Here is a 25,004-nt window from a genome sequence, read left to right on the forward strand (position 1 = left end):
CAAGGGAATGGAGATTCTGTCATCAAGTAGAAACGAATTGAAAGACGCTAGCGAGAGTAGCAAGAAATTTGATGAGTCAATGAGAGATTCTTACGGTGATCAGTTGCATACCGTAGCACCTCAAGTCATTTGGGGAATGTTCGCCGCTGCTACTGATGCGGACTCAGCAAAGGCTGCGTGGATGCAGAATGCGAGGGTTTTTGCAGTTGCAGTTATGAATCGAATCGTGAAAGAGGCATGTGTTGATACCATCGATGATATTCTAGAGTCTTTGGTTCACCTGGGCTTGAAGGATTGATGATTGAACGATGTGATTGGACGAATGAATTTGGCATATGCATATGGTTGCGTGGCTTTCCGTTTCCATTGATGAATGCATGGTTTTAAACGACACGTTTGTTAGGGAGGTTTGTGCGGTGTCATTGACGATATCATAAAGTCCATAGACCATCTAGGCTTCAAGGATTGATGATTCAATCATGGGACAGGGAGAATGAAATTAGCATATAGTTGCGCGGTTTTCCGTTTCTGTTAATGAATGCATGGTTTTAAATAACACGTTTGTGAGAAAAGATATCACATCTAGCTTCTCCTTTCCGTGATTGATGCTTTTGGATATCTGAACAATGCCCGACTTGGCTATCGAAATCTGCAAAACTCTACCCTCCATCTCCCATTCTTAAACATTTCGCCCCACCCCCATCAATTCCATTTCGGAGATATCTTTCCATGGGGTAAACGGTTCTGCCTTGCAGAGAAAGAATTGGAAATGCTAAATCAGATCCAGACTTAGTGTTATCGCCACAACGGTCAATAGAAGGAGATGTGCGGTAATTGTGGACACGATGGCTGTGGACTGTGTCAGGCTTCCTTATTTTCGTCTCTATATGATACTTTTCCTATAGGGCGAGTGGGGGGAAGGAGGAGGTTGGCAGATTTTTCCTGCAGTCTGATAGGGGTCCTTGTTTTCTCAATATGACTCTCCTATGCATATAATGTTTCTATAGGATAACCCAGAGCAGGATGCCGTTTAAAGGTCTCCACTGCTTAAGGCGTCCTTGTTTTCTATGCCCAAGTGTTAAGGCTTCCTAATTTTCATCAAACCCATTTCCTGATACCCATTGCCTGATATTAAGCGCTGCGATGGATCCATTGACATCCCATATTTCAGGTTTGCTGAAATTACTGTGTTGCCTATCTAGACAATGCTTTCGCGTTGTTGATTGAGGCCGAGGGCGAAATTTCCATGGGATCTTTTACGAACCCGAGAAGTGCCAATCTGGATATTCCTTGTGTACTTACACATATCACACCGAGAATCCGAAGGTGGCCGGAATGAAATGTGTCAGAGGATGCTCCACTACTTTCATGGATGATAAAGGATTCGATGGCTTCCGGTGCCGACGCCTTCTTCCATTTGAATTTCCCCGGCCGGAGCGATAGCCGACACGCGGAGTTGGTTGTATGCAGCGTTTCCACTCGCCTTTGAAGCTTTTAAAGCGCTTACTTTGTCGCGATATTTATTGGTTATGATACACCGGCAATGGTGGCCGTTGTCCGGAATATCACAGGGTACCTATATGTTGCATGCCCATCTTTCGTCAGAAATTGCTTGGAAGGAGGTCGGAAAGTAAAAAGTGCAGAGTTGAAAAGTTCAAGGAATACTTAGGTAGAACTATTCCATGAAACTAGAAAAGCTATAGGATTCAGAGAGTGGGTATTCAAGATCTAGTTTAACGCGCTATGTCCAATGAATATAAGATTGTCAAGAACATGGTATGATCATGATGATATCTAGACTGGGCTGGAAATGGAAATGGAAATTTCGCGATGAGATCAATGACCAATGACCAAGTTTTTGAACGGAGTATATCCCGTTTGAAATAGGCGCGTGGGTCGGGGCTTCTAGCTAGGAAATAACATGGGTTTAGTTCTTTGTTCAATTCTCTATTTAATTCTCTGTTTAATTCTCTGTTTATATTTTGATCTTAATTTGATGCCTTGTGTGCCGGTTTGCTGGAAGCCTGGTACCAATTGAAAGTTACCTAAGAAGAATTACCCCTTCATCCCCGCTTAATCATGATTCGTGATTTGTGATGAATGAGGTCTTGGAATTCAACTTTTTTCTTTTTGCTATCAATGTAGATGATTTTGCTCTGTACGAGATACGATATACGAATTTTCATTGTTTGGTACTTGCTATCCATAATATATATACCTTAATCCCAATTAGCTTTGACCTTAAATCCTAAACCTTAATAGCAAACAAGCTCGGAGATAGTAAGCGTTCCCCAGCTCGATATCTGGGTATATAGCGGTGGTATTGTGGCGGTATAGCGCACAATAACGGCGGTTATTGGTAGTTCAGAGGCGTTCGAATGATCAAGTATCTAGGGTCTACGCGTCAGGGATAAAAAGAATTGATCTTTACTACCCAAGGTGGTTAGGTTGTAAAAGTCTGAAAGGATTTCCTCCGTTCGCAGTGTTCGGGCATCTAAATTGACCTACTTGATTTGAAATAGCCCTTCGTATCAGACTAACCTTGTAAGCTAGCCTCTTACCTCATTATACCCGAGTATGGATGGAGTACTATGCAATCTTACCATTATTTCTCCATTCCAACACTTTTGGATCTACTTACATCGTACTAACCCTCTATCTAGTAATTATGTCTAACCTGCTCTTTAGCATTCTTACTTCTTATCCTTAGCCCTGCTTCGGCAGGAGCGAAACCCCATTCAGTGAACGTTGCTTCCCCACAAATTCTCTTGCGCAAGAACCAAAGAATCATATCTTTAACATCCGAAGTTCCACGTTCCCACCAGAATGGTTCCGTCAAAATGGAGGCTCAAAGCCAGACTCAAAGTCTATCTGAATGTAACCAGTGTGGCAAGAAATTCCAACGCAAGGCACATTTACTTCGACATCAGCAGCAACGTATGTATTCTTCCCATCCCAAGACACAAGATACTCAAGCGACGATCTTATGCTGTCATCGGAGGTGGAGAGTTTCCTGACGTGTGCGAAATCTAGATTCCGGTATTCGCCCATTCAGCTGCATTTTTTGTACCAAAACTTTCAAACGCAGGTAGGTATCCGAGATACACACAATCTTGTATCGCTATAAACTTTTCAATACTCAGTACTGACAATATACCATAGCGATGTTCTCCGAGACCATTTCAGCAGATGCGAACTTCGTGGATCAGCCGCTATCCCAGATTCCCTAGAACGAGGGCGGAAACGCCACGCTTGCGATGAATGCTCGAGGCTGAAGGTCAAATGCGACAATGAAGTACCATGTCGCAAATGCAAGGAATTCGGAAGGCGTTGTGTCAAAACTTGGGGTAACAGTATGTTGTCAATGTTCACTGAAGAAAGTTTGCGATATCGTTAACAATACATTCAAGATTCCGCTTCATCGATAAAAACTTCTGCAAGTCCAGAAACGCCAGCTCCCCGAACCTTGACGCCCCCGTCTACCACACCGGAACCTACATCAGATCGAAACTCCATTGGTTTCTTGTTGAATTTCCCAAATGAGGCAGAGTTTATGCGCCAATTCCCAAAAGCTTCCACAGGGAGCAGTCCAAAGGAGAGAACTACAGAATACACAAGCTTGCTTCCTCAGAGTACAATCCAGCCATGGGCTACAGGAGATATGATGAACCAGAATATAGTGAATTTTGGATACACTTCGAATATGGAGGTGGACCCGAATCTATCCTTTCTCCACAACTTGGAATTCGACACATTCGAAAGACAAACGCATGGATGGCAGTTTCCTCCAGACAATTTAATTCCTTGGTCACCAGATGGAATGTTTAACGATCGAAATGTTCTAGAACGACGTGCCTACGATATACGGGAAAAGTTGAGATATGCTGCAAGCTCAATGGTTGGGCCCAATGCTATCTCCAAAGAGGTTTTGGAAGCAATTGAGGCCATAACTGCCGATGCTATTGCTGCGCATATCAAATTATATTTTAAACATTGGCATCATCATGCACCTATGGTTCATGAAGCTACTTTTAATCCATGTACAGCTGCATTACCCCTAGTACTTTCGGTCATGAGTCTTGGTGCGATGGTAAGCGTATTTCGTATTCCATGAAAACTAGAGCTGAATGGCTGATGAAACTTTAGTATTCCAAACAGGCCGATGAGATAGTGAAGGGAAAGCTCCTCTTGGACATCATGGAAACCTACATCTATTCAATAAACGGTTTCAATGATGAATTCGATTTACCTGGTAGAACGTATGCTGAGCGTACGAAGAACTTGTCCCAAGAATGGTTACAATACCAATTAGAGGAATTTCAAGGGGCGTATCTCATTGTAGTTGTGCAATATTGGACGGGCAATGAGATAGCAAGGACACGGGTGAGGCAACAACGCTTTGCAAAATTGATAGCAGTGAGTACAACAAATCATATGCTTTCATGGAACCGAGCTAACACTAGGCAGATATACCGCTACTTAGAATTGAATATCGTACAGCATTCTGCTGGCTTCGTTATCAAAGATCAATCTTCATTTAGGGATTGGATTCGTAAAGAATCGTATATTAGAACGGCAACTGTGATGATGATGCTCGACAACGCATTTGCAATATTCAACAACCTTACTCCAAGACTTCAATGGGCCGAGATAGATCTCCCGTTTCCTAGCAATGAGGGGTATTTCAAAGCTACAAAATTCGAAGATCTTAAGGATCATGCAGGCTTTCCCATCCCAAAAATAAAGATAAAGGACGCTTTCCTACTATTGTTTTCTCCTATGGAAAGCGCCAAAGAGGACTTGATGCCGTTATGCAACCGCAATCTTACTGCTTTAGATATGCAGATGCTCATTCACAGTAAGATGTTCTACTTGCATTAAACTATATACATGGCTGACTCTATAGTTCTCTACGTTCATATATGGAACTCAACATTCTGCAATCCTTTGGTTCACTTACCCTCAACATCTATTCCTGTGATTGTTGCACCTTTCAAGCTCGCGATGCAAAATTGGAAATTCGTTTGGGATGATATCAAATCAGCGGTAGATGCTGATGAATGGAATAGGCTCGGATTTGAGAGAACAGCGGAAACGTATTATAGTGCGGTTAGAAGTATCCTAGAGGTATTCGAGTCGAGGAATGGAAAATTCCCTCCTTTTCCTAGTGACTGTGAGAAGGGTGCTCACATGAAAAGGCTTTTGAGTTTTTGATTTGGTAGCATAGAGATTTATACACATGATTGGATATTCGGGTTTGGGAATCGGAGTGAGCCGGATCTGATGGAATGGATGGTCGGATGGATGGTGTTTTGGTTTCATGGAAAGTGATACTCAAATGCATATTGGGCATAAATGGGATTTGATTCAACGAACATGCTTATGGGTCAGGGTAGGAGCGGGTTTTATTCGGGATCTAACAGTCCGAGATTCTTGAGGAATTAATTGTATAATTGACACAACCACACCAAGTTTCCTATTATCTTTAATTTCTATTCTATAATGACAATCGATCTGTGGCATTCATTGGTTCAGCTGAGATTTTAATCCATTTTTACTTTTGTACTCGAAGAATTCAACTAGATTAATAATAAGTGTTGTTAACAAAGTGGGAAATACGCGCATGTACTGGTGTCTAATTTTTCACGTTTTCAAGTAGAGATTACGAATAGGTATTTTTCTGAACAAATGACTTCTGCTAGCGTATATGATGTGATTGTGGGTATTTGCCGACGGGTTTGTGATCGGCGACGTCCCGAAGTTAAGGAAGTTTTAAAGTCTAAATTAAGTAATAGTGCTAGATTGGAGATCATTGGTGGATACCTTTTTCTAGATAGAGGGTATAAATTAGCTTCTTTTCATTGGAAGAACATGAAATTATAGAGATGCTTACTATTCACCATTATTCGTACATCGGAAATTACAAGAACTCCGCTGCGAGAAGAAAAGAAAAAAAGTTATGTGACTTATCGTCTGCAAATTTGCATTATATCATTTTGTGGTGTGTGCGCGTCATGTGCATTTAGCTAGCCACCTAGCTTCGGAGGTGTCTACTTTTTGGCAATGGCTGGATGAACAATCGGGAGACTATAATTGCTGGATGTTTCAGATGGGCCAGTGAGAAGTGCCGAGGAGGCGAGAAGAGGTCTACCGGTGGAAGATTTCTCTCTAGGGATGTTTATCCGGAGGGAGGGGGCGAGCGAGTCATTGGTTGTTAGGGTCGGTAATATGGTTGGGATTCTTAATGTCCGTTATGGATATGTGTGGGAAGAGAGAAGAGGCGTGGCGGGGGGGAGGGGGAGGTGATTTATTTAGGTTTGCGTGATGTCGGTATGGGAAATTGGTTATGGGGAATTGGAATACGGTAGGTTTAGGTTTAGGGGATGGTGTATTTATGTAATATCATACGACTCGTCTTCATTTGAGTGTTGATACGCGCTAGCATTCAATTTTACGCTGGTTTTCTGGCTTCTTTCTTGACATCTTCGTTGGGTATAGTTGATCGGTCTTGAATTTACCTCGCGGCAGTGGCGCTTGTTGAGTCTGTTTCTTAGATTGGTATTGTTGACTGGCATAGTGATGATTCAAGTTTGCGGTTGATGAACGTCCTGATCGGTGGAAACTGAAACGAGGTTCACGGGTAAGTTCATATAGAGACCTGAGTTGGTACAGAATCTGTACACAATCTCGCTAGGTGATGATTCAGGGGATACTGAGAATTATTGTATGATATGTATTGGGATATTGCGGTTAATTAGAATAGTCATATCAACTAGGACAATCATACCGATTGAGATAATCATAGGGCCAGGCGAGCTCACAGGGGGTTGTTTCCCTTCTGTATCTACTACACTTCTACTCCCACTTTCTTTTTTTTTATTTGATGTAAGGGCATCAAAATAACGTGAGCGCCAGCTTGCACATAATTTGAAGTATGTACTATGTCTTAGCCGATTCAATTTTCTGAGTGTACAGCATCGGGTTGAAAAATGCATAATTTTCATTGTTGTTTTTATTGTAATCAAGACTACTTGAGAACTTTAAACTCTTTAAGATGTGTAACACAAATTATACCCATTCAAATAATCACTATCTGCTCGAATCCATCTTCACTCCTCTTGAACCCATTCGCTAATATTTGTCCTAGTCCATCTCTCTGTAGTATAACTGGATATGTCCCCAATTCCATAAGTAATTTGTCTTGATATATACTACTCGTAACCCTCCCAAAATGCCCACTTCCAACCCTTCTATATACTTTCTCACCCGGCTTGACGAATTTTCCATCATCGCCGATTTGGTCTGAAGCATCCACCTCAACGAGGAAAATGCATTGGCATGACACAGTACTATCAAATGATATCAGCAGTGGCATCCATACCAAGCTTCTAATTCCCATATTCCATCTGATCAACTCATATGCCTCTACTGTATCTCCAGTAAACCATAGGCCTTGCCCCGTGTGTTCGTCAATAAGACTAACGCTATTTTCCCAGGCATTCCAACTCGGTGCTCTTTTGTAAGATGCTGTTACACGATTCAAACGTCCACGTATCCTCATCCAGCCTGCTTTTACAAGACCAAAAAGATACTCCGTTTCAAGTGCCACATCTGCGGCTAGTACATTAGCCAGTACAAATTGCTTAGTTCCAGGAGTGGATTCATATTTTGGACTGACGCCGGATGCAGTGATGATATATTTATGTATTGGTGCTTCAACACTGGCCCAACTCCAACTTGGAGCTACGTACTCTGAGTCTCCGACTCTTTTTCTTGGTGGGGTAGTTCGCCCATCTATGTTAACCCAAGTCATTTGATACACAAGGTTGAAATCGTATAGTCCCGCGAGATATCTCTGCGGCATCATTTCGGCCAGTTCCTGAGCGACGGACGAAACGGCAATGAGTTTATCAATGCTTTTTGTCAATTTACAACGTGTGTATGACGCCACGGTGGATTGCCAGGTGGTTTCAAATTCTTTCAGTAACCTCAATAGTTGTTCTTCAGAAGGAGGGTTCAATGCAGACGTTTCCCGTACAGAGTGTAATGTTCTTCGTAAACTGGACCCTTCAATACCGGACCATTCGGGTTGTTCTCCGCCAGTATGTTCGTCGCAAGCCCAGTACACACTGTTCTTCGCAAAAGCGAGAGTCCGTCGAGCAAGACTGCGCTCTTGATATACCCATGCTCGTTTAAATAAGGGTGCGTTTGATACAGTATTACCAGGTATATCAGAGGAGAAGTTCCACAAAAGTTTTGCTACGCCACTAAGTAACAAGCAGTCGCCATTATCAGCGTTCTGTTGTCCAAGATCATGGCCAAGGATAGATGCAAAAGAAGCTCGAAATCCAAACTCAACTCGCGGATCTCGATATTCATTGATAAACCCTTCATAGTCAGATGCAGTGGACAGAGCCGCAATGTTTAGCCATGCAAATTTGTACACATCTCTCATCATAGCGCTCTGCTCCTTCCAATCTTCAAGGCTGTCCTGAATAATGCATAAGCTATCAATCCAGATGTACTGAAACCCTAGCGACACACAGACGATTATTGCATGCCTGAAGGTGAGTGGAAGATCATCGAGTGGCAAGTCAACTCGCCAAAGGGCAAGATTTGACTCAGTGAGCACTGCCCCGACACGACCACCAAGCGGAGCAGAAGGATCCGGCGACGGACCCCAAGAATGAGAGAGAGAAACATAGCCTAACCCTTTCCATCCAGGAAGAAAGTCATCAGGATCAGATCTTAGTACCAACCGCGCACTTATATCCGAATATCCAGGCTCAGTGTCATCTCGAGTAATTTTAAGTAGGCGATCTGGAAACCAATCTGATTCCGGCTCATATTGATCTTTGCCACCATTTCTGAATATCCTGCGACACTTTGTATGGGAGTTTGTGCAGTTTTGGGTCCATAACCTCACTCCGGTCATTGTTCCAGCGCTTACTGTCGAACAGAAAGCAACAGATTCAGGTTGAACAATATTAGTATCTTGCACTGTCGAATCCTGAAGATCCAGTGGTACAATAACAGGGTAATCACGGGACGTCTCCTCAGAGACTGGTATTTGTACGGTATCGTTTTCCGCACCGGGGTAGACCTTAAAGCCACCTGATCATACGTTAAATCATCATCTCGCCCAAAAAAAGATATGATTTTCGTTGTAGGTACATACCAATTCCCCACGAAAACCCGCCTTTATGTTTCGCAGTCACAAGTACACTAAGACATCCATCCGGAATATCTATGTTTCCCGCCCAAGTTAAACTCCAGTCCTCATACGGTGCATCTCGCAATGACGGTTCAAATGATACATGTGCTTGCATTGCATCAAAAAGAATCCTGATCTTTGCGCATATAACGCAATTCTCATCTAATGGATCCTCCTCGGGATCATCCTTAGGGTGTATCCAGACACTTCTGTGCCTCGGTCGAAAATCGCGTACTTGTATGGATTGAGAGTGTACAATCTGAAGTTTATCATGCTTTGTTCCATCTCCGTATAGTTTTATCACGTGTGAGAGTAGGGTGAGACATCGTGCACATATTGATCGAGTTCCTTTCCCCACCGGATGAGGCGGAGGAAAAGAAAGAGTTGGATATAAATCCTTGGGAGATTCCAAAGGCGTTGATTCTTCTTTGACTGAAAGCCTTTCCAGCGTAGAGTTCAAAAGCCGAGATAACATGTTCAAGAGAAATACTTACATTGCTGTGCTGGAATTGTAGAAGTGTTTCCCTTTTCAGCACCACAACTTTTCAGCTCCGCTTGGCGCCCAGCTCCTTCGATCAGGCAGTTCAACTGTTCAACCACGTGCATTGTATGACAACAAAGTGAGAAACGGAGATGTGCTACATGGGCCATCATAAACTCGTTACATCCCATTACCATTATACTTCTTAGAAAGTTCTAGGTCAGAGAGATGAAGGTGTCTACTAACCTAGATTAGGTATAGTCCATTTCTCCACTCTTGGAGTTCAACAATGAAGATTATCAGATCTCCAAACCAATTAGAACATTCAAATCATTTGAGATATTGAATTTTGATAAGAATATTGAAGAACCATTTTCAGATTTCTAATTGCTTTTGGGCATTCAAGCCCTTATATTGTTGGATTGCAATCCGGACTATTGGATGCCCTGATCTCATATATATCCTCCTCGACGCTCCCATATATCTCCAGTGTGGAAATCTACTCACATTACATCCGGGCGATATATCTTCAAGTAATAGTTATTAGGTCCTCATTTATGTGTCAGAATCGATTCTTCCCAGAGATGACTTCGATCCCGTCTCTTATATCTCCATGGTCAATTTCATTTCTCTCCAACCTTTCGGCTCAGTATTTGGTTCAACTCACATTCGGGACTCACATTCAAATATTTTAAATCAATTATTAGGTACAATATCTATTAAGGAAAAAAAAAAAAAAATTTATATCTCTCGTACTCAAGGAGTTCGATCTGATTGGTCCAGCCAATCTAATCCCACCCCCTTCTCAACATCTCGGTTCTGGTCAATCGAGGTGAGGTCAAGTAGTAGGATTCTTCAGCTGGTGATTCCTCTTCGATCAAGTCTGGCTCGCCAAAGAATTCCTGCACGTCAAACGAGTCATCGTCGTCGTACTGGATTTGTCCTGCCATCAAACCCTCCATGGCTGTCTCATGATCATAATCTTCTTCGTCTGAGAATGCCGAAACTTCTGAGACTTCGGAGATGTTTCCATCATCTGAGTCACGTTCATCTTCTGAAACGTCATCAATTGCAACAGTCTCGCTTGCCTCGTCAATTGACTTATTTTCCATCGGCGCACCGATTGCGTTCATCAAATTGTCCATTTCCGTCTTCTGGCCATCCTCGCTTGAGTCTGAGTCGTCGAAGATAGAGATCGGCTCATCGCAATTAATGCATGGATAATCAGCTATAATCTCGTTATTGAGTTTTCTGTAGTTCTTGCAATGAACGGCGTTTTGGCGGACGGGGTAACAATTGGATTCACAGTGGAAATCCTCGTAGCTGATCCTCTGTTTGCTGTCGCATGTAGGGCAAACTTCAGTGGTGCAAATCCAGTTGCACATGATGTGGTTGGTAAATTGGGCTGGTGTTTTCTGAGTTGGTTTTAGGTTGTTAATCGTTGGAGTGATAATTGAGAATTTGGAAGTATGGAATCAGCCAGATTTATACCTCATTAGAAAGTGTTGTTCTGATCCCATTCTGCTTATGTCTTTTTCCTGTCTATTTGCTTCGAATAAGAACGAAGATTTAACACAAGATACTCCCACACCTTCACGCAATCGATCTCTATAACACCCAATTCACAGTTCAAACTATAAATAAGGCAATTGTTCTTAACAATGAAACAACACAAAGAAATCTTCTACGCCTTTGAGTAAGATTCTAATGCCTATGAACATTATCAAACGTCGTTTGTCTTCTTTGTAGTTCTAAACCTGGCTTTCATTCTCTGCTTTCTTTGTTATGTTCTAGTACAAAAGCTCAGCAGCGAACAACCCTATTGTTCAGATCTTGTTCAAGAGCTTTTGTGATTCACTCGATTCAGACACAAACTGCAAATATCATCGAATGCCAGTCACCACCACATCAAATATACATACCTAAATCACCCTTCCGAGTCCCAGTATACTCGCCAGTCACAAAACAATTTAGCACAATAACCACAACCAAAATCATGTGTACCATTACCCATACCCACCATGATTGTTCTCACATACACAAATACACTTACAACTGTTCCCTTCTTTTGATAAACAAATCCCACAGGACCACATCTTCCTGTCCGCAAGCCAGGAAATCAAGGCTATGGAGTTTAAACAAATGTGCGAGATGTACAAGAGCAGCGACGGCGGAGGGAAAGAAAGCGATCAAGATCAAGGAAACCAAACAGAGCAAGATATATCGAGAACCTAGGGGAGGATGGAAGGTAGTTGATTGGTCTGGGGGAAGAAATACGGGTAGGCATCTAGAGAGTATGGATTGTACTCCTAGTCCAACGACAGGGAGTTTCTGGTTGTCGGGTGCTTTGAGGTGTCTAGTTTAATTAAGACGTTGAAGAATATTCAGATACTAACCCAAATTTAAAGTAAGTTCAGATATTGAAAACCTCTGTAACATGCATCTGCAATACTTATAGTATATACTTTCTATCTCCAATATGGGACTCTGGAAATAAGTGTGAATACCACTCAGTAAGCCCTTAAATAGGTTCGAATATAAGAGATACTTCAAATTCTCTGCCGGGAGTTGCAGTCGCAGTCTCATTTCCTGTCGAGCCAGGCAGGCAGCCAGCCAGCCCATCCACTATCCTCCTTACTTTCCCTTCAAAACAAAAATAATTCCAGCAACTCCCAGAATCCTAACCCTAGAAAACAGCAAAAGGTAATGAACCTGCCATAGGTCGAACCAGGGACCGGCTGCGATCTCACTTCCTTCTTATAAAATAAATATCTTTTCAAACTTTTATATTCGGAGTATTCTTTTGAAGGAAAATGAAGTTGAAAATGAAAATAAAAATAGAAATAGTTATTGAATCTTGAGATATCTTTGTAATATCAAAAAATTGAGTGCTAAAAAATACAAATCTGATAGATATTAGTCCTTTATAAGTCTTAATACCAGCGATACCTTGGGATGAAATTCGATCTTCTATTTATTTCCTGATGTGTAACGAAACGAAATATTTATTTATTCGACAGTTGATACTGAGGGGCGCACTGCTGCATATGAAAGTGTATGGTGGTATAGCAGCGAGGGTGAGAGGAATGCGAGACAGAACAGACGGTGTCATCATCGAGATCCGGGTCATCGCCAAAAACATCCAGCATACCATTATTTCATAATGGATCTCCCAGGTACGGTGTCACAATTCAGGGAATTCGCTAGATACGATGACGAGAAACCCTTGGGATTCTTCCTTCTTGCCGAAGGTCTCACGATTGCACTGCTGGCTTTATATGAAAATCATGGCCTGATGAACTAGTTGACAGACCTCGGTCTGCCGGCAGCCATGTCCTACGGCGTTGAGAAGAAAATGCCACGAGTCGGTGTGAATAGAGAAGCTGGACTACGACACTTGGGATGGGACAACGCTTCTGCAGCGGCAGCTCGATCCATACGGCCACGTAAAAATAAAAAAAACTACTGCACTCGTTACGACGGGATATCCGGTCTCAATTAAGCCAAACGGCCATTCCAAACAAACTAGCTTCTCTTTGATAGCGCAATATATGGTAAACATCTCGGCGTCAATGGAAGACCGCCATCCAGAGATCCGCAACTATACCCACGGGATCGCATTCATTAATCTCTCGCCAAATCAAATACACCCCATGCATACATACTACGGATGGAGTCGTGACAAACCGAGTCTTTGACAATTCGGGATTTGATTGCAATTTGGAGATGATAGATACTGAGAAGGGTTTCTGGATTGAAGAGAATTCCCTTGCTGGATCACAGAGAACCAGTCTTTCAAAGAAGCAGCAGCAGCGCCGGGAAAAGGGTGTGTTGTTATGCTGCGAGATCTGTGGTGTTTATGGAATGAAATGCGTCGACTGAAGGGGACAATGACTCGGAGCTCTTGCTTTTTATTTTTTTCGACATACACATTATGAGAGGAGAGACCCGGGAGGGAAACCAATGGCCATGTTTAGCACAGTTGTACTTTTCTTCCTCTCGCTATTATACACTAACTAACATATGAAGAGAATTCGGATCGATAGCTGCCTTGACTAATTTCTTTCTCTTTTGCATTATCTTCAGCTATCTATCATATACTCCGGGTATCATTCAAAATTGAAGCAAATCACATTCTCGTGTAGATTAAACTGACAACGGCTCGTTATCATGTGAATAAACTCGATGGGATTTGAGAACTTTCTCGGACGCGAGAGAAGGCCGGTGAGTGATCGATCGATCCACTACGTATACCTCAGAGGTCACAGATGGAGGAACTTTCTGACGACGTCCACAATTCCAGCGATCTTAACTAGTCCATAGGCAAGACAGATAGAGAACAGGGCAAGATGAAGAATAATAGGATGGGAGCATTTCTGCAACTTTATTGCGGATGCCCATGTCGGTAATGCCGCCGACCTGCACATCCAGTATCTGTGAAGAAGAAACCCAATGAATGAATACACTTCAGAGATCAATCAACCTTAGAATCAAAAGCTACATCTGGGATCTAAAGAGAGCGTGTGCTACGGAACTATATATATATATATATATATATATAAAATCGGCTCGTAGCTCACTTAGTGCCTGCCTGCCGCACTAGCCCGATCGAAGTGGAACAAAAAGATCAATCAACGCAAAAAGATCAAGAAAATTGCAAAAAGACATGAACCCGCCCGGGGTCGAACCGGGGACCTAATCCGATATTAAACTATTGAATTCAATGAAGAAATTGAAAGAATATGTAAAGGATGCGATATAACCACTAATCCACGGGTCCTGTAACGAATTGTTGTGTTGTCAGCAATAGTTTTAACAATATATTGCTAATGCTTAATTTTAGATCTGTGCGTTCTGTCCACCCAACCAAGAAGTGGGGGGTAATCTGTGTGCACTTGGCGAATAAGGAGTGGATATGGAGATGTAATCTATTGTATCGAGTGGAGTAACGACTTGGTACTCCTTGCTTGATGACAACTTATTAACTTGTAGCATTCATCTTGAATGTGAGTTTTGGTTTCTCACACGTAGGTCTCTCATAGGAGGAACTTTAGAAAAATCATTCTTATTACCTGATCAAAAAGTTGAGAACAATGAAAAGTCCCGTGAATAATGTTATGAATTGTTATTATAATAGGTAGCTACGTATCGATTTATGTACAAAGAAACAAAGCAATAACAGTGTCCCAGAATAGATCCAATCCTTCGAACTCCTGGTGTGTTACAATTCAAAACTCCACCCACACTACGCGATGAACGCAATGAACGCAATGAAATGCTCGATGCATCATCTGATACTGAAGTACTATCTGACTGTCTGATTCGAATGGCAAGATTGAAACTTATTATCAGATGGTCCCCAGAGTCCTAGGTAGTTCATTCGAGTTTGATGTGCCGTTTCTTCTAATCATCGCGCTCCGCACTTGGTATCATGTCAAATTCAGTTCAGCCATCTAGACTATCTTCAAGATATGACATATATCTTGTCATTCCCCCAGATTATGCGTCTCCTTATAAATTCCCAGCTATTGGTTTATGTAGCTATCAATGTCTACTCTGTAAAAGAAAGAGATATGTCCAAAAGGTACCCAGTGCTGTGCCAATACGTCTGGAGATATCATTATCAGTTCCGTTTCGATAAATTTTGCTATCAACAGTCAGTAAGAGTTCCTGTGTAATTGTATGAGAAAGGAAACAAATACGATTTTTATATCCTTGATTGGCAATTTGACCGCGACTCTTCACAATTCTTGCACCAGGCCAATCCTTCTCCCCATAGCGGACCAATCCCTTGTCACTAATATCATCGGCGACCCATGTAACTTCCCCTCGAGGTATATTTGGATCTCCAGTCAATTTAATAGCGCATAGAGAACCCGTGGGAATTCGTGTTTGCCCTTTTCTTGCTTCCCACGCTTCGTGCGATTCGTCTTTTAACTTTAATATGGTCGACTCGTCCTGTTTCTGAAGTCCATCTCGCTGATCTAACAGTAGATATTCGCATCCATGACCTGAGTAGTCCCCGACCTAGAATTGTGATTCGAATCAGCAGGTGAATTGGAGATCCTGAATTGGTAATGATCTGTTGAAACCCGCGTGTCTAATGATAGGTTGATGTGACGCATCCCGGTTTTGCAAAGTTATGAAACTCTGAGAGTGATTGAATTGTTTCAAATGTTTCTTGTTCTAGTTGGATTCAATGTCCTAGACGAATCGAACATGAGAAAAAAAGGTTCAGAAACCTTTGAGGTCTCCCTTTCCAGGTATCCTGACTGCCGGAAACTCTGATTGTTTCTTTGTTGATTGTACATGATATAAGTCATATTGTGTAGATACCAAAAGCCTGGAAAAGGTCATGAATGTGCAGAAGGGATATGCAACTAAGAGGCTTTGATGAGGACAGGAAATATTCCCGATGAACTTCCCGACAACAGCTCAGATCTAGGTGATTTGAGAAAGCGGGAATGAAATGAGAGCAAACTTACAAAGATACCTCTATAAGGCTTATCCTCTGTTGGTGTATACAATTCAAAATCAAGAGTTGAGTATGTTTGGATTTGATCTCCTATTTGTACCAGGCCGTTCATCTCCATCCAACCTCTAATTCGAAATGATTTCTCATTAATCTGAGAACGATTCTCGGGTCGACCCCATGTAGCTGTGCATGAGTTATCGTAAATGGTAGGACGATCTGCTCGAACTTTTGCTGCAATCTTTGGCGGCGGCCATTTATTCGCTTGCGGCCTGTTGGGATTATTACCCACTAACAATTTTGATAGCAAAAACCTCGAAGGACAATCCCGAGTAGAATTTCCGCGCTCCAGCATTTTTAGCGGTACCTCGCCCTTGAGCCTGCGTTCGGCATGACCCATATCTGATAGGGATCGGTGCGAATAAGAATGGACGTCTAGTTGCTGAGGACTAGTAGCTAAAAGCGTTCTGGGATTAAAGCAATGAATCACGACTGAGATATCATCTTTCCAAGCACAAAATTGAGGTGATGGCCTTTGCGTCAGAAGTCTGTATAACCCGATAGATCCAGTCTCAGGATTGTATTTAGAGATCATGAGCTGCCCGTAGTAATCGGAATCGCCAAACCATACCTTGTTCTTGGTGAGGAACCAGTGAGGGTCATGAGATTGGTATAGCTTTTTGAAAGACTCGCATGGGGAAGGAGAATTAAGCTTGATACCGGGAACATTTTCTTGTACGAGACGCCGCCAGAGTGAATCAGATTCTGTGATTTCATACAAGATTTTGCACGATTTGCCAAACTTTATCAGATCGCACGGCGAAAGATAGGAAGAAACTTGGCGAAGTATCTCAACCGGAAGGTGGGTTAGCTTGAGCTGGGATTCCTTGAGAGGTCCGATACCTAACGATAGGAAGGATCGCTATCAGCCGTGGTTCTTTCAAATGGATAATACAGTAATTGAGACTTATGCTTAACTGAAAGACCTTGTCATTTCCATCAAGCGAAAAAACACAACTCGGAAGCCAAGAACACCAAGCAAATACAATACAACGTAGAAAGATACATACCCGGAAATGCCGTATTTTTGATTTGAGATGATTCGGAGGATGATGCTTCCTGGGAAGAGAAGAAATTGCTCATGTCCGGACTTTCCACTGCCTCGACTAACTGTACATTCGATTCGATGCCGGGATCCAACCGACCATGCAAGTATTTTTCGTTCTCCATCTGATAGACTCTCTGTTAAACGAAAGAAAACTCGTTTGTTCTGCTCTATCGAGAAGGCCCTCTAACTTGGAAGGTGGAGCAGATTTTAAAGAGGACGAAGGGGGGAATGCTTGTGTCCTTATGACCAAACCGAAATAGACTGGGGACAATGTTGTAGATTGTTCAATCAGATATGGTTGGATACGAGGGGACTGATATCGTCTTTTGACAATGTCTTTCCTAACGTCTTATTCGATGATGATGATATCTTAATTGATCATTTGATATTGCTCGCAAGCTTTTCCTCTGTTTAGTCGCACTGTGATATCTCTTGGAAGGAAAGACTGAATGATCAATTAGAATGATCAGATTTCTTGGAATTGGATCGCCGTTACTCACTATACGATGAAAATGGTGTAAGGTGTATGTATGGATGGTTGGTGAGCTTCCTATTTCAGATGTGAAATCGGAAATATTCGTCGGTTGTTGTTTCAATGCACTAGATGAGAAAGCTTGATTATTGCGATCTACACAATTAGCGCATTTTACAGGTTGAGATGCCAGGACAACAAGGTAATTCAGCTTTCGGCCGATGGGATGTATTTATGAAGTTCAAAGAAGAGAGAAATGCATTGCAATTTCATGTAGGGGATAAGCAGGTCCAAAAATGGAAGAAAACCATCGAAACGATTGCTTGTACAGGTGTTTAGGTGTTATTAGTGAATGACTGGCAGTCCAGATCTGAGATGACGAAACAATCACAACATGATTTTAAGCTCACCGGTGGCGGCTTAAAGGATACTAAATTTACCTCAAGCGAGAAAGAGATAATGAGCGATGAAGGGGTAAAATGAGGAAGTTCGATATTTACTACGGAGTAAGCTTGAATCTGTCCAAACAACATAATTTGGAGACGAGGGTGACAATAAGCTACATGTGGTTTAATTCTTTCAAGGTTAAAGAATTCTCCGAAAAAGGGAAGTCTCACATCGGTTCGGTATCGCGGTGACATCCCGTGATAAATGGTGACAAGACTTCTAGGTTGCAACTTTCTCTAACACATCATTTGTTCAGACCATAGACGGCTTGAATGGATATGCTTGGAATTGAGCTAAGATGCCCATTGCCATTGTAAATCAATTACTAAGCTGCTCCACCAGCTGCGAAGTACAATCGCAATCACCTCGATGCATACGATTGATAATTGAAGCTACAAACGCACGTTTTCTTGTCAACACCGGTCAATCACTCACCCCCTCCTGTTTGTCAGCTCAGCTCAGCAAGATACGCACGCAATCTTATGCCAATCACGTATTGGCATTGGCATTGGCATTGGTATTGGTATTGGTATTGACAAAACCCTCGAATCTCATGTCGGCCATGTCAATCATCGCTCAATTCCCTCTCCTCCACCAATAATGGCGTCTACCAAGTCAGAGTTTTCCATCTAGTGCCCAACCCTTTCCAACCTTCTACAATTGAATCAAGCAACTCCGATGTCGCCTCCCTTCCTCATTCTTTCCATCCATCCTCAAACTATTCCCCATCCTGCAATCTACCCCTGCCAACCCAGCATGCGAGGTCTTCACCGTGCCACCCTTACTAGTCCACCCAAGCACTTCCGGAAGGTGCGTGGAGAAAGTCGCGATGTTGTTCCTCGTGGCATCGCTAGGATCTATATGTACATTGGAGGTACTGGGTAGGTAGATAGTATCTTTTGATAGTACCAACAGTTGTACTATGAATTAAATAGGAAGGCAAGATTTTGTTGAGATACAAGGGATACGAATGCCACAGAATACTCGTAGGCCTGGTTGAAACTTGAGCATCGATCGTGAATTGCTAATTGCGAGCGGAGTGTGATGTGGAATCCGAGCAAACTCCCACTCTCGGACTCGAAGCTACTTTGTCACTAGGGAGATTCGTCATTTGTGATCTGAACGGAAGCCCTATTTTGGTAGCCCTGCTTGGAGAGAAACGAGATGAAGTTATACATCAGGAGCAGACATCTATCTCCACGTAACCTGCCGAGATACATCCTAAAATAATTATGCATAATCGACGGTTAACACGCGGAGAGCACTCTTAACAACGAACTATCAATCCATATAAAGTAAGCTTAGATCTCTACACACGCGTCAAATAACTGCCGATAAAGTTCCTGGGTATCCAGATAAACATGGGGAATCCCCAGCCCACTCCAGTCCAGTGACATACAAATATGGCAACAGGAAACGAACGCAACGTTGATTACAAAATCGTCTATGCGATCCCCAACGGTATGGATACTACCACCTACCTAATATCGTCATCAAACATACGATAACAGATATATTGATCAATCTACGAGATATACATGGATACAACACTACACGCTCGCACATGCATCCGTTTCAGAACTCTATATCCTCCTCGAAACCAACCCAATCGGAATCCTTGACTCAACAAATACCCGTGATGTATGCAACGCTGCCGCAAAAAGAAAACCCAGTTTGCCATCCATCGTACATCTAGTTTGGGAGTTGCATGATTCCTGACCACACAAGAGCGTAATGATCACATCATATAAGACACACACATACTACATATATCCACTTTCAAGCTCCACCTCACCACGCCATCTCTTCCTCAAACCCAAATCGATTCAGCGCTCTCCCCCGCGCCAACCGAACAAGCAGCACGATCGATCACGAAAAGGGGCAACGAAACCTGATATATGTATGCGTATTAGTCGAGATAGCATGGCTGAGCACAGTATGGCAGTGTAGAAGTAACATTGTCTCTCCTCAAGCCGAGCAATTTCAAAGACGTCTGGAGAATGAATTCTGCGCGAGGGCCAATTAAAGACAGCGGGATTACTAGTGCGCAATCGTGCAAACCCCCTCCTTACTTCTCACTCCTGCGACCTCATACAAATAGTTCTTCTTCCATCACCTTCACCCAGAAGACGACGATCAATGATCCATCTGCTCTACATGCGAGAAGTTTTACTATGTCAACTACTAAAGTTTAAAAACGGAAGCACTCTTCGTTCACCATCTTCGAGATATTGCTTTAAATACCATTACAGCTTCTTGCAAATTTTAAATTTCAGAGTTAGTTATGATTGTAAAGATGAATGAAGAACCTGTATGGATTGTTGCTTGGAGTAGGAGTATTGTACACTGGTCATTAATATTTAAAAGGGTGGAGCTGAGATGCTTCTACTAAGGGGAAGGACGAATAGTGAGTGATGAGCTGTAAAAGAGGATTCCATATGAACAATCTTGCTTTGATTTTGTAATTTTTGACATCCCAAGCAATTACGCGCTTTTCTCCCCGAGAAACGGGATTGCCTTCATGACCATTCTGTTCAAACATGCCCAAAAAATAACCTCAGATAAAGAAAACTCCATCGCTCCATTTTAATCAATAAAGTTCCCCCGAGCCACCGACGCATGCATACCAATCCACAAGTAAATGCAACTTATCAGCATTAATCTACGTATCTAGGACCATCATCCTGCCAATTACCTGCTGGAGTATCCGCAGCATAGGCACCCGGTGTAGGAGCACCTGCATAATATCCTGGTCCAGGTGTAGGAGCATCCATAGCTTGAGGTGTAGGAGCACCCCAATAGCCAGGAGCCGGCGTTGGCGCCGAATAAGCCCCGGGAGTTGGAGCATTCATCGCAGCTGGTGTGGGAGCGGAATATCCACCTGGGGTTGGAGCATTCATTGCAGCTGGTGTAGGTGCTGATAAAGGACCACCAGGGGTTGGAGCATCGTAGGCCGTTCCCCAGTTGTTGTTATTGGATTGGCCAGAGTTCCAGTTGTCGTTTGCATTATTTGGTTGATAGGCTGGAGTCTTCGAACCCCATGCATCTCCACTATTACCACTACCGCCATACGCGGGAGTTTTGGATCCATAGTTATCTGATAAGCCATAAGCTGGGGTTTTAGCACCAGATGACCAAGCAGGAGTTCTATTGCCACCTCCATAGGCTGTCCGGCTACCATCATTTGCTGCATAAACAGTTCGAGATCCGTCGTTCGACCAACCAGGTGTTCGGCCGCCATCAGTAGAACCAGACTTCCAGGCAGGCGTTCGTCCACCTTGGGCACCACCATGAGGAGCTAAAGATGTTAGTAAATATTGGCGAATAAGATAGAATCAACTTACTTCTTCCCCAAGCTGGAGTGCGCTCAGGAAGACCACCCGGCATTGGTGTTCGTCCACCAGCACCAGAGTCCCAACCTGGCCCAGGAGTTGCACCTCCAAATCCACCACGACCTCTTGGAGCTCCTCCTCCTCTACCACCACCAGGGCCACCTCTGAAACCATTTGGATCTACCGATGCTCCACTTATCTTGTCCTTGAATCCAAGACAGTCTTTTGGCACACTGATTACCTTGCTCTTTGTGTGTAATTCTACTCTTGCATTGGTGTCTGTGGTATCTTTGACAATACCCAGTAAACCCTTGTATGGGCCTTTGCGGATTGTCACAGTCTGTCCGATAGATTTATCACGACCAAATGATTTAGGCGGAAGCATTTGGCCGTTGTTCTTGGGGTTAAGCTTCATTGCTGGGTTCATCGAGTTAAGATCTGGCGAAGATGCATTTTCAGTGATGCGTCCTCCCTTGGCAGAGACACTTTGTACGCTAGTAGTTCGTGCCACAAATATACCAGCATTCTCGCTCAATTCGGAACTCTTCAAGAAGAGATAGGCTCGATGAATGTGTAGAATTCTTCCAGACCTAGCCTCTCCCCCAAATTCTTTCACGGTATCCTCCATCTTGATCTCAGCACCATTACGATCTGTCGCCACTGCATTCCTTCGCTTTTCAAGCTTATTGGAAATCTGAGATGGAATAACTGTTCTGTTAGATCCATTCTGGTCAAGAACAACAAGTGATTCGCGGTCAACTTTGATGATACAAGCAACAGTAGATGGGTCTAGTTGGACTAAATCCCAAAGCTCGTACTTTCCTAACGCACCGCTCCCACCAGAATCGCTGGCTTCCCGAAGATCTTTGCTGAAAACAGTGATTTCATTATTATTTTGATCACTCAGCAAAGTGACACGATCCTCAATGATCTTGACGACCATACCAACTTCATCTCTGAACCTACTGCCGCCAATCACTTTGACGTGATCACCCTCACGGAAACGTTTGCGTAAACCCTTGATAGGAATTTCAATGGTTTGTCCCCTTAATGCTCCTTCGGATACAGCCATTGTGACAATATCACCAGTGACAGAAACTGCTTTACCAACGACGCCCTTTTGTTCCCCCTCGTAAACTTCAATGACGTCTCCGGGTAGATAAGAGGCATTGGCTGTGCTTGCTTTCAAGCTTGCAGCGAGAGCATTTAAATCCAAATTTTCGGTACCATCTTCAGCACCAGAAGCAAATCTTGTGACTTCCTCAAGGGTTGGATTGACATCCTTAGTGATAAGCGCCTGGATTTTAACTTCCTTCTCGCAATATCCATTAATATATTCTTCATTGAAGTAATTCCATGTTTTCGTGTCCGGTCGACCTTGTAGATGTTTCGCATGTCGTTTCTTAGCTTCGGCTTCACTGAAGAGTCGTTGGGGCGGGCGTGGTCCGGCTACTGGGCGCTTTCTTTTTCCGTCCGCTCCTACACTAGTATCCTCATGAAGACCATAGTCGAGACGAGGAACATATCTGACACGGAGTTCGAGACCAGTATCAGTAACTTCCAGCACTTGCGCAAGATCACCCGCATATTTTACTGGGCGCCTAAGTCGTACATAGGCTCCAACCTCTACAGTTGGACTTTTCGTAACTCTGAGAAGGTCGGGCATTTCCTTGATCTCAACCAGCATCATTTTAGTTCGAGGGTAGACATTCATGAGACCATCCATAGCAGTCAAAATGTCGGCTTGTCGCTGGGCTTCGACATAAATGAAACCCTTCATTGTAGATTGCGTTCCACCACGCTCAAAAGCGCAAGTGATCGCAAGCTCCTCTTTAGTGCCAGCTCTCTCTTCTATGCGCTTCATTATAGAGAAAACAGCCTCTCTTTCCTTTCCTTCTTTACATCGTACGGCCCAAATACTAGGATCGTCGACACTAGGAAGTAAGAGACGTTTTGGAACGACCGCTGAGTCTCCGGTGCCTCTCGATGATCGACCCTTGTTCGCATATCGTTGTCGTAAAATTTCTGCTTGCTTTTCCGCATCGAGACTCGCCTCCATTTCGCGTCTCCTGTCCAAATCTCGGTGACGCCTGTCATCTGTCTCACCACCATCTGGAAGGTCTGCCATGTCATCTGGGTGTGTGTCTGCAATGAAAGTGTGATTCATTTCGTTCAATTCATCTTCGTCATCCTCATTCTCATCCTCGTCTTCATCTACTTCAGCTTCGACATCGAGGAAAACATTGCGACGGTCTCTGCGGCGCTTGCGGCGGTGTCCCTACACTTTGCGGTTAGAAAAACTGTAGGTCACTGCATTGTGGGCGAACAGGAATTGTATATGCAGCACAGAAATGCTTACCGTGATTTCTTCTTCATCATCCTCTTCTTCCTCTTCCTCATCGTCATCATCATTAGCACCTCCACCAATGTCTTCTCCCTCGCCTTCATCATCTTCGTCATCATCATCGTCGTCAGCACCGCCCGAACCGTGTTTTCTGCCATTCGAAGGGGCTGCTTCATCATCGGAGCCATCTTCGTCCCCTACTTGATGACGCGAAGATTCATTTTGTCTTTGCGCGCTGGTTGTGTTGTGTCCTTCATCTTCGTTGTCTGAGAGATCCGCAGGTTGGGGATTGAAATTGTCGTCCTCTTCGTCGCTTTCATCAAAGGAGTTATTCAATAAATTCGAGGTAGACATTTTAACACAAAGGATGAAAGAAGAAAATGTGCATTCGAAGAGGGAAACGAGAGGTATTTGTAGATTTTTTCAAGAAGACAAATCTCAAGGTCAATGGATTAAGTAAATAAGGCAAGGCAAGCTAATAACCTTTGTTCAAAATGGCCTCAGCCTTTCGACCAGTAGTGGGACTAACTTATCTAGGGATAACCCCAAATTACCTAAGCCAATGAGACTGTACTAGTGTACTGTTCGAAGACTTAGGTTATACAATGCATGTACAGTTCTTCTTCAAGATCTTATTCAATACAATTCATTGTCATAGAGAATTGTGTTGAACTGAATTATTCGAGGAAACCCTGAATATGGAATGAAAGGCGCTCATCGATCTTTGGTAGAAATTTTGGAACAAATTAGGTCAGGAGGTACAGGTGGTTATCGATGCACTTACTACTAAGTATTCAAAAGCGACTGAAGAAAAACCTGTGAATTCTCTCCTGTGGATGTCTATTAACCCTTGAATTGTGTGTCCAAGTCAAGTTGATAGGATGTAATATAATTCTATGCTGCTACTGATCCCACTGACACCCGACTTATCCTCTCTCCTCTTGCCCTGAATGAACCATGCAGAAAAACTCCATACTCGAAGTCAAACCAATACAGAGCTTCCTTACACACAGAGATTTCAGGTCTTCTTTGCTGCATCTTTACGGATGTACCATTGGTCCGTCATATACTTTCAGCCAATCTTCGCGGGCATTTGAACCCTCTTTCAAATACAATAGTTTCATCCTACTGTTG

At 43.1% G+C, this 25,004-nt stretch overlaps 5 protein-coding genes across 5 annotated transcripts; 1 reads left to right on the forward strand and 4 right to left on the reverse strand.

Moving 5' to 3' along the window:
* The first annotated feature begins 2,552 nt into the window (after positions 1 to 2,552).
* Positions 2,553 to 5,526, forward strand: BCIN_01g10010 (hypothetical protein). The gene is made up of 7 exons (XM_001556500.2): positions 2,553 to 2,937; positions 3,034 to 3,088; positions 3,163 to 3,353; positions 3,411 to 4,090; positions 4,147 to 4,416; positions 4,468 to 4,858; positions 4,907 to 5,526. Exons 1-7 carry the CDS (start codon positions 2,841 to 2,843, stop codon positions 5,212 to 5,214), a joined length of 1,992 nt encoding a protein of 663 aa, XP_001556550.1. The 5' UTR covers positions 2,553 to 2,840; the 3' UTR covers positions 5,215 to 5,526.
* A 1,428-nt stretch (positions 5,527 to 6,954) lies between these two features.
* BCIN_01g10020 (hypothetical protein) lies at positions 6,955 to 9,853 on the reverse strand. The gene is made up of 2 exons (XM_024690877.1): positions 9,179 to 9,853; positions 6,955 to 9,114 (listed from the first exon to the last, which is right to left on the reverse strand). The coding sequence occupies exons 1-2, from the start codon at positions 9,687 to 9,689 to the stop codon at positions 7,079 to 7,081; spliced, it is 2,547 nt and encodes an 848-aa protein (XP_024546647.1). The 5' UTR covers positions 9,690 to 9,853; the 3' UTR covers positions 6,955 to 7,078.
* A 132-nt stretch (positions 9,854 to 9,985) lies between these two features.
* On the reverse strand, positions 9,986 to 11,355 carry BCIN_01g10030 (hypothetical protein). Its single transcript, XM_001556498.2, has one exon. It carries the CDS (start codon positions 11,078 to 11,080, stop codon positions 10,484 to 10,486), a length of 597 nt encoding a protein of 198 aa, XP_001556548.1. The 5' UTR covers positions 11,081 to 11,355; the 3' UTR covers positions 9,986 to 10,483.
* Positions 11,356 to 14,796: 3,441 nt separating this feature from the next.
* BCIN_01g10040 (hypothetical protein) lies at positions 14,797 to 18,310 on the reverse strand. The gene is made up of 5 exons (XM_024690878.1): positions 17,776 to 18,310; positions 17,238 to 17,720; positions 16,181 to 17,070; positions 15,398 to 15,722; positions 14,797 to 15,342 (listed from the first exon to the last, which is right to left on the reverse strand). Exons 2-5 carry the CDS (start codon positions 17,395 to 17,397, stop codon positions 15,221 to 15,223), a joined length of 1,497 nt encoding a protein of 498 aa, XP_024546648.1. The 5' UTR covers positions 17,398 to 17,720; positions 17,776 to 18,310; the 3' UTR covers positions 14,797 to 15,220.
* Positions 18,311 to 20,451: 2,141 nt separating this feature from the next.
* On the reverse strand, positions 20,452 to 24,342 carry Bcspt5. Its single transcript, XM_024690879.1, has 3 exons — positions 23,886 to 24,342; positions 21,539 to 23,804; positions 20,452 to 21,492 (listed from the first exon to the last, which is right to left on the reverse strand). The coding sequence occupies exons 1-3, from the start codon at positions 24,222 to 24,224 to the stop codon at positions 20,852 to 20,854; spliced, it is 3,246 nt and encodes a 1,081-aa protein (XP_024546649.1). The 5' UTR covers positions 24,225 to 24,342; the 3' UTR covers positions 20,452 to 20,851.
* Positions 24,343 to 25,004: the final 662 nt, after the last annotated feature.

Source organism: Botrytis cinerea, chromosome 1 (genome assembly GCF_000143535.2).
Source record: "Botrytis cinerea B05.10 chromosome 1, complete sequence".
Taxonomy (NCBI): Eukaryota; Fungi; Ascomycota; class Leotiomycetes; order Helotiales; family Sclerotiniaceae; genus Botrytis; species Botrytis cinerea.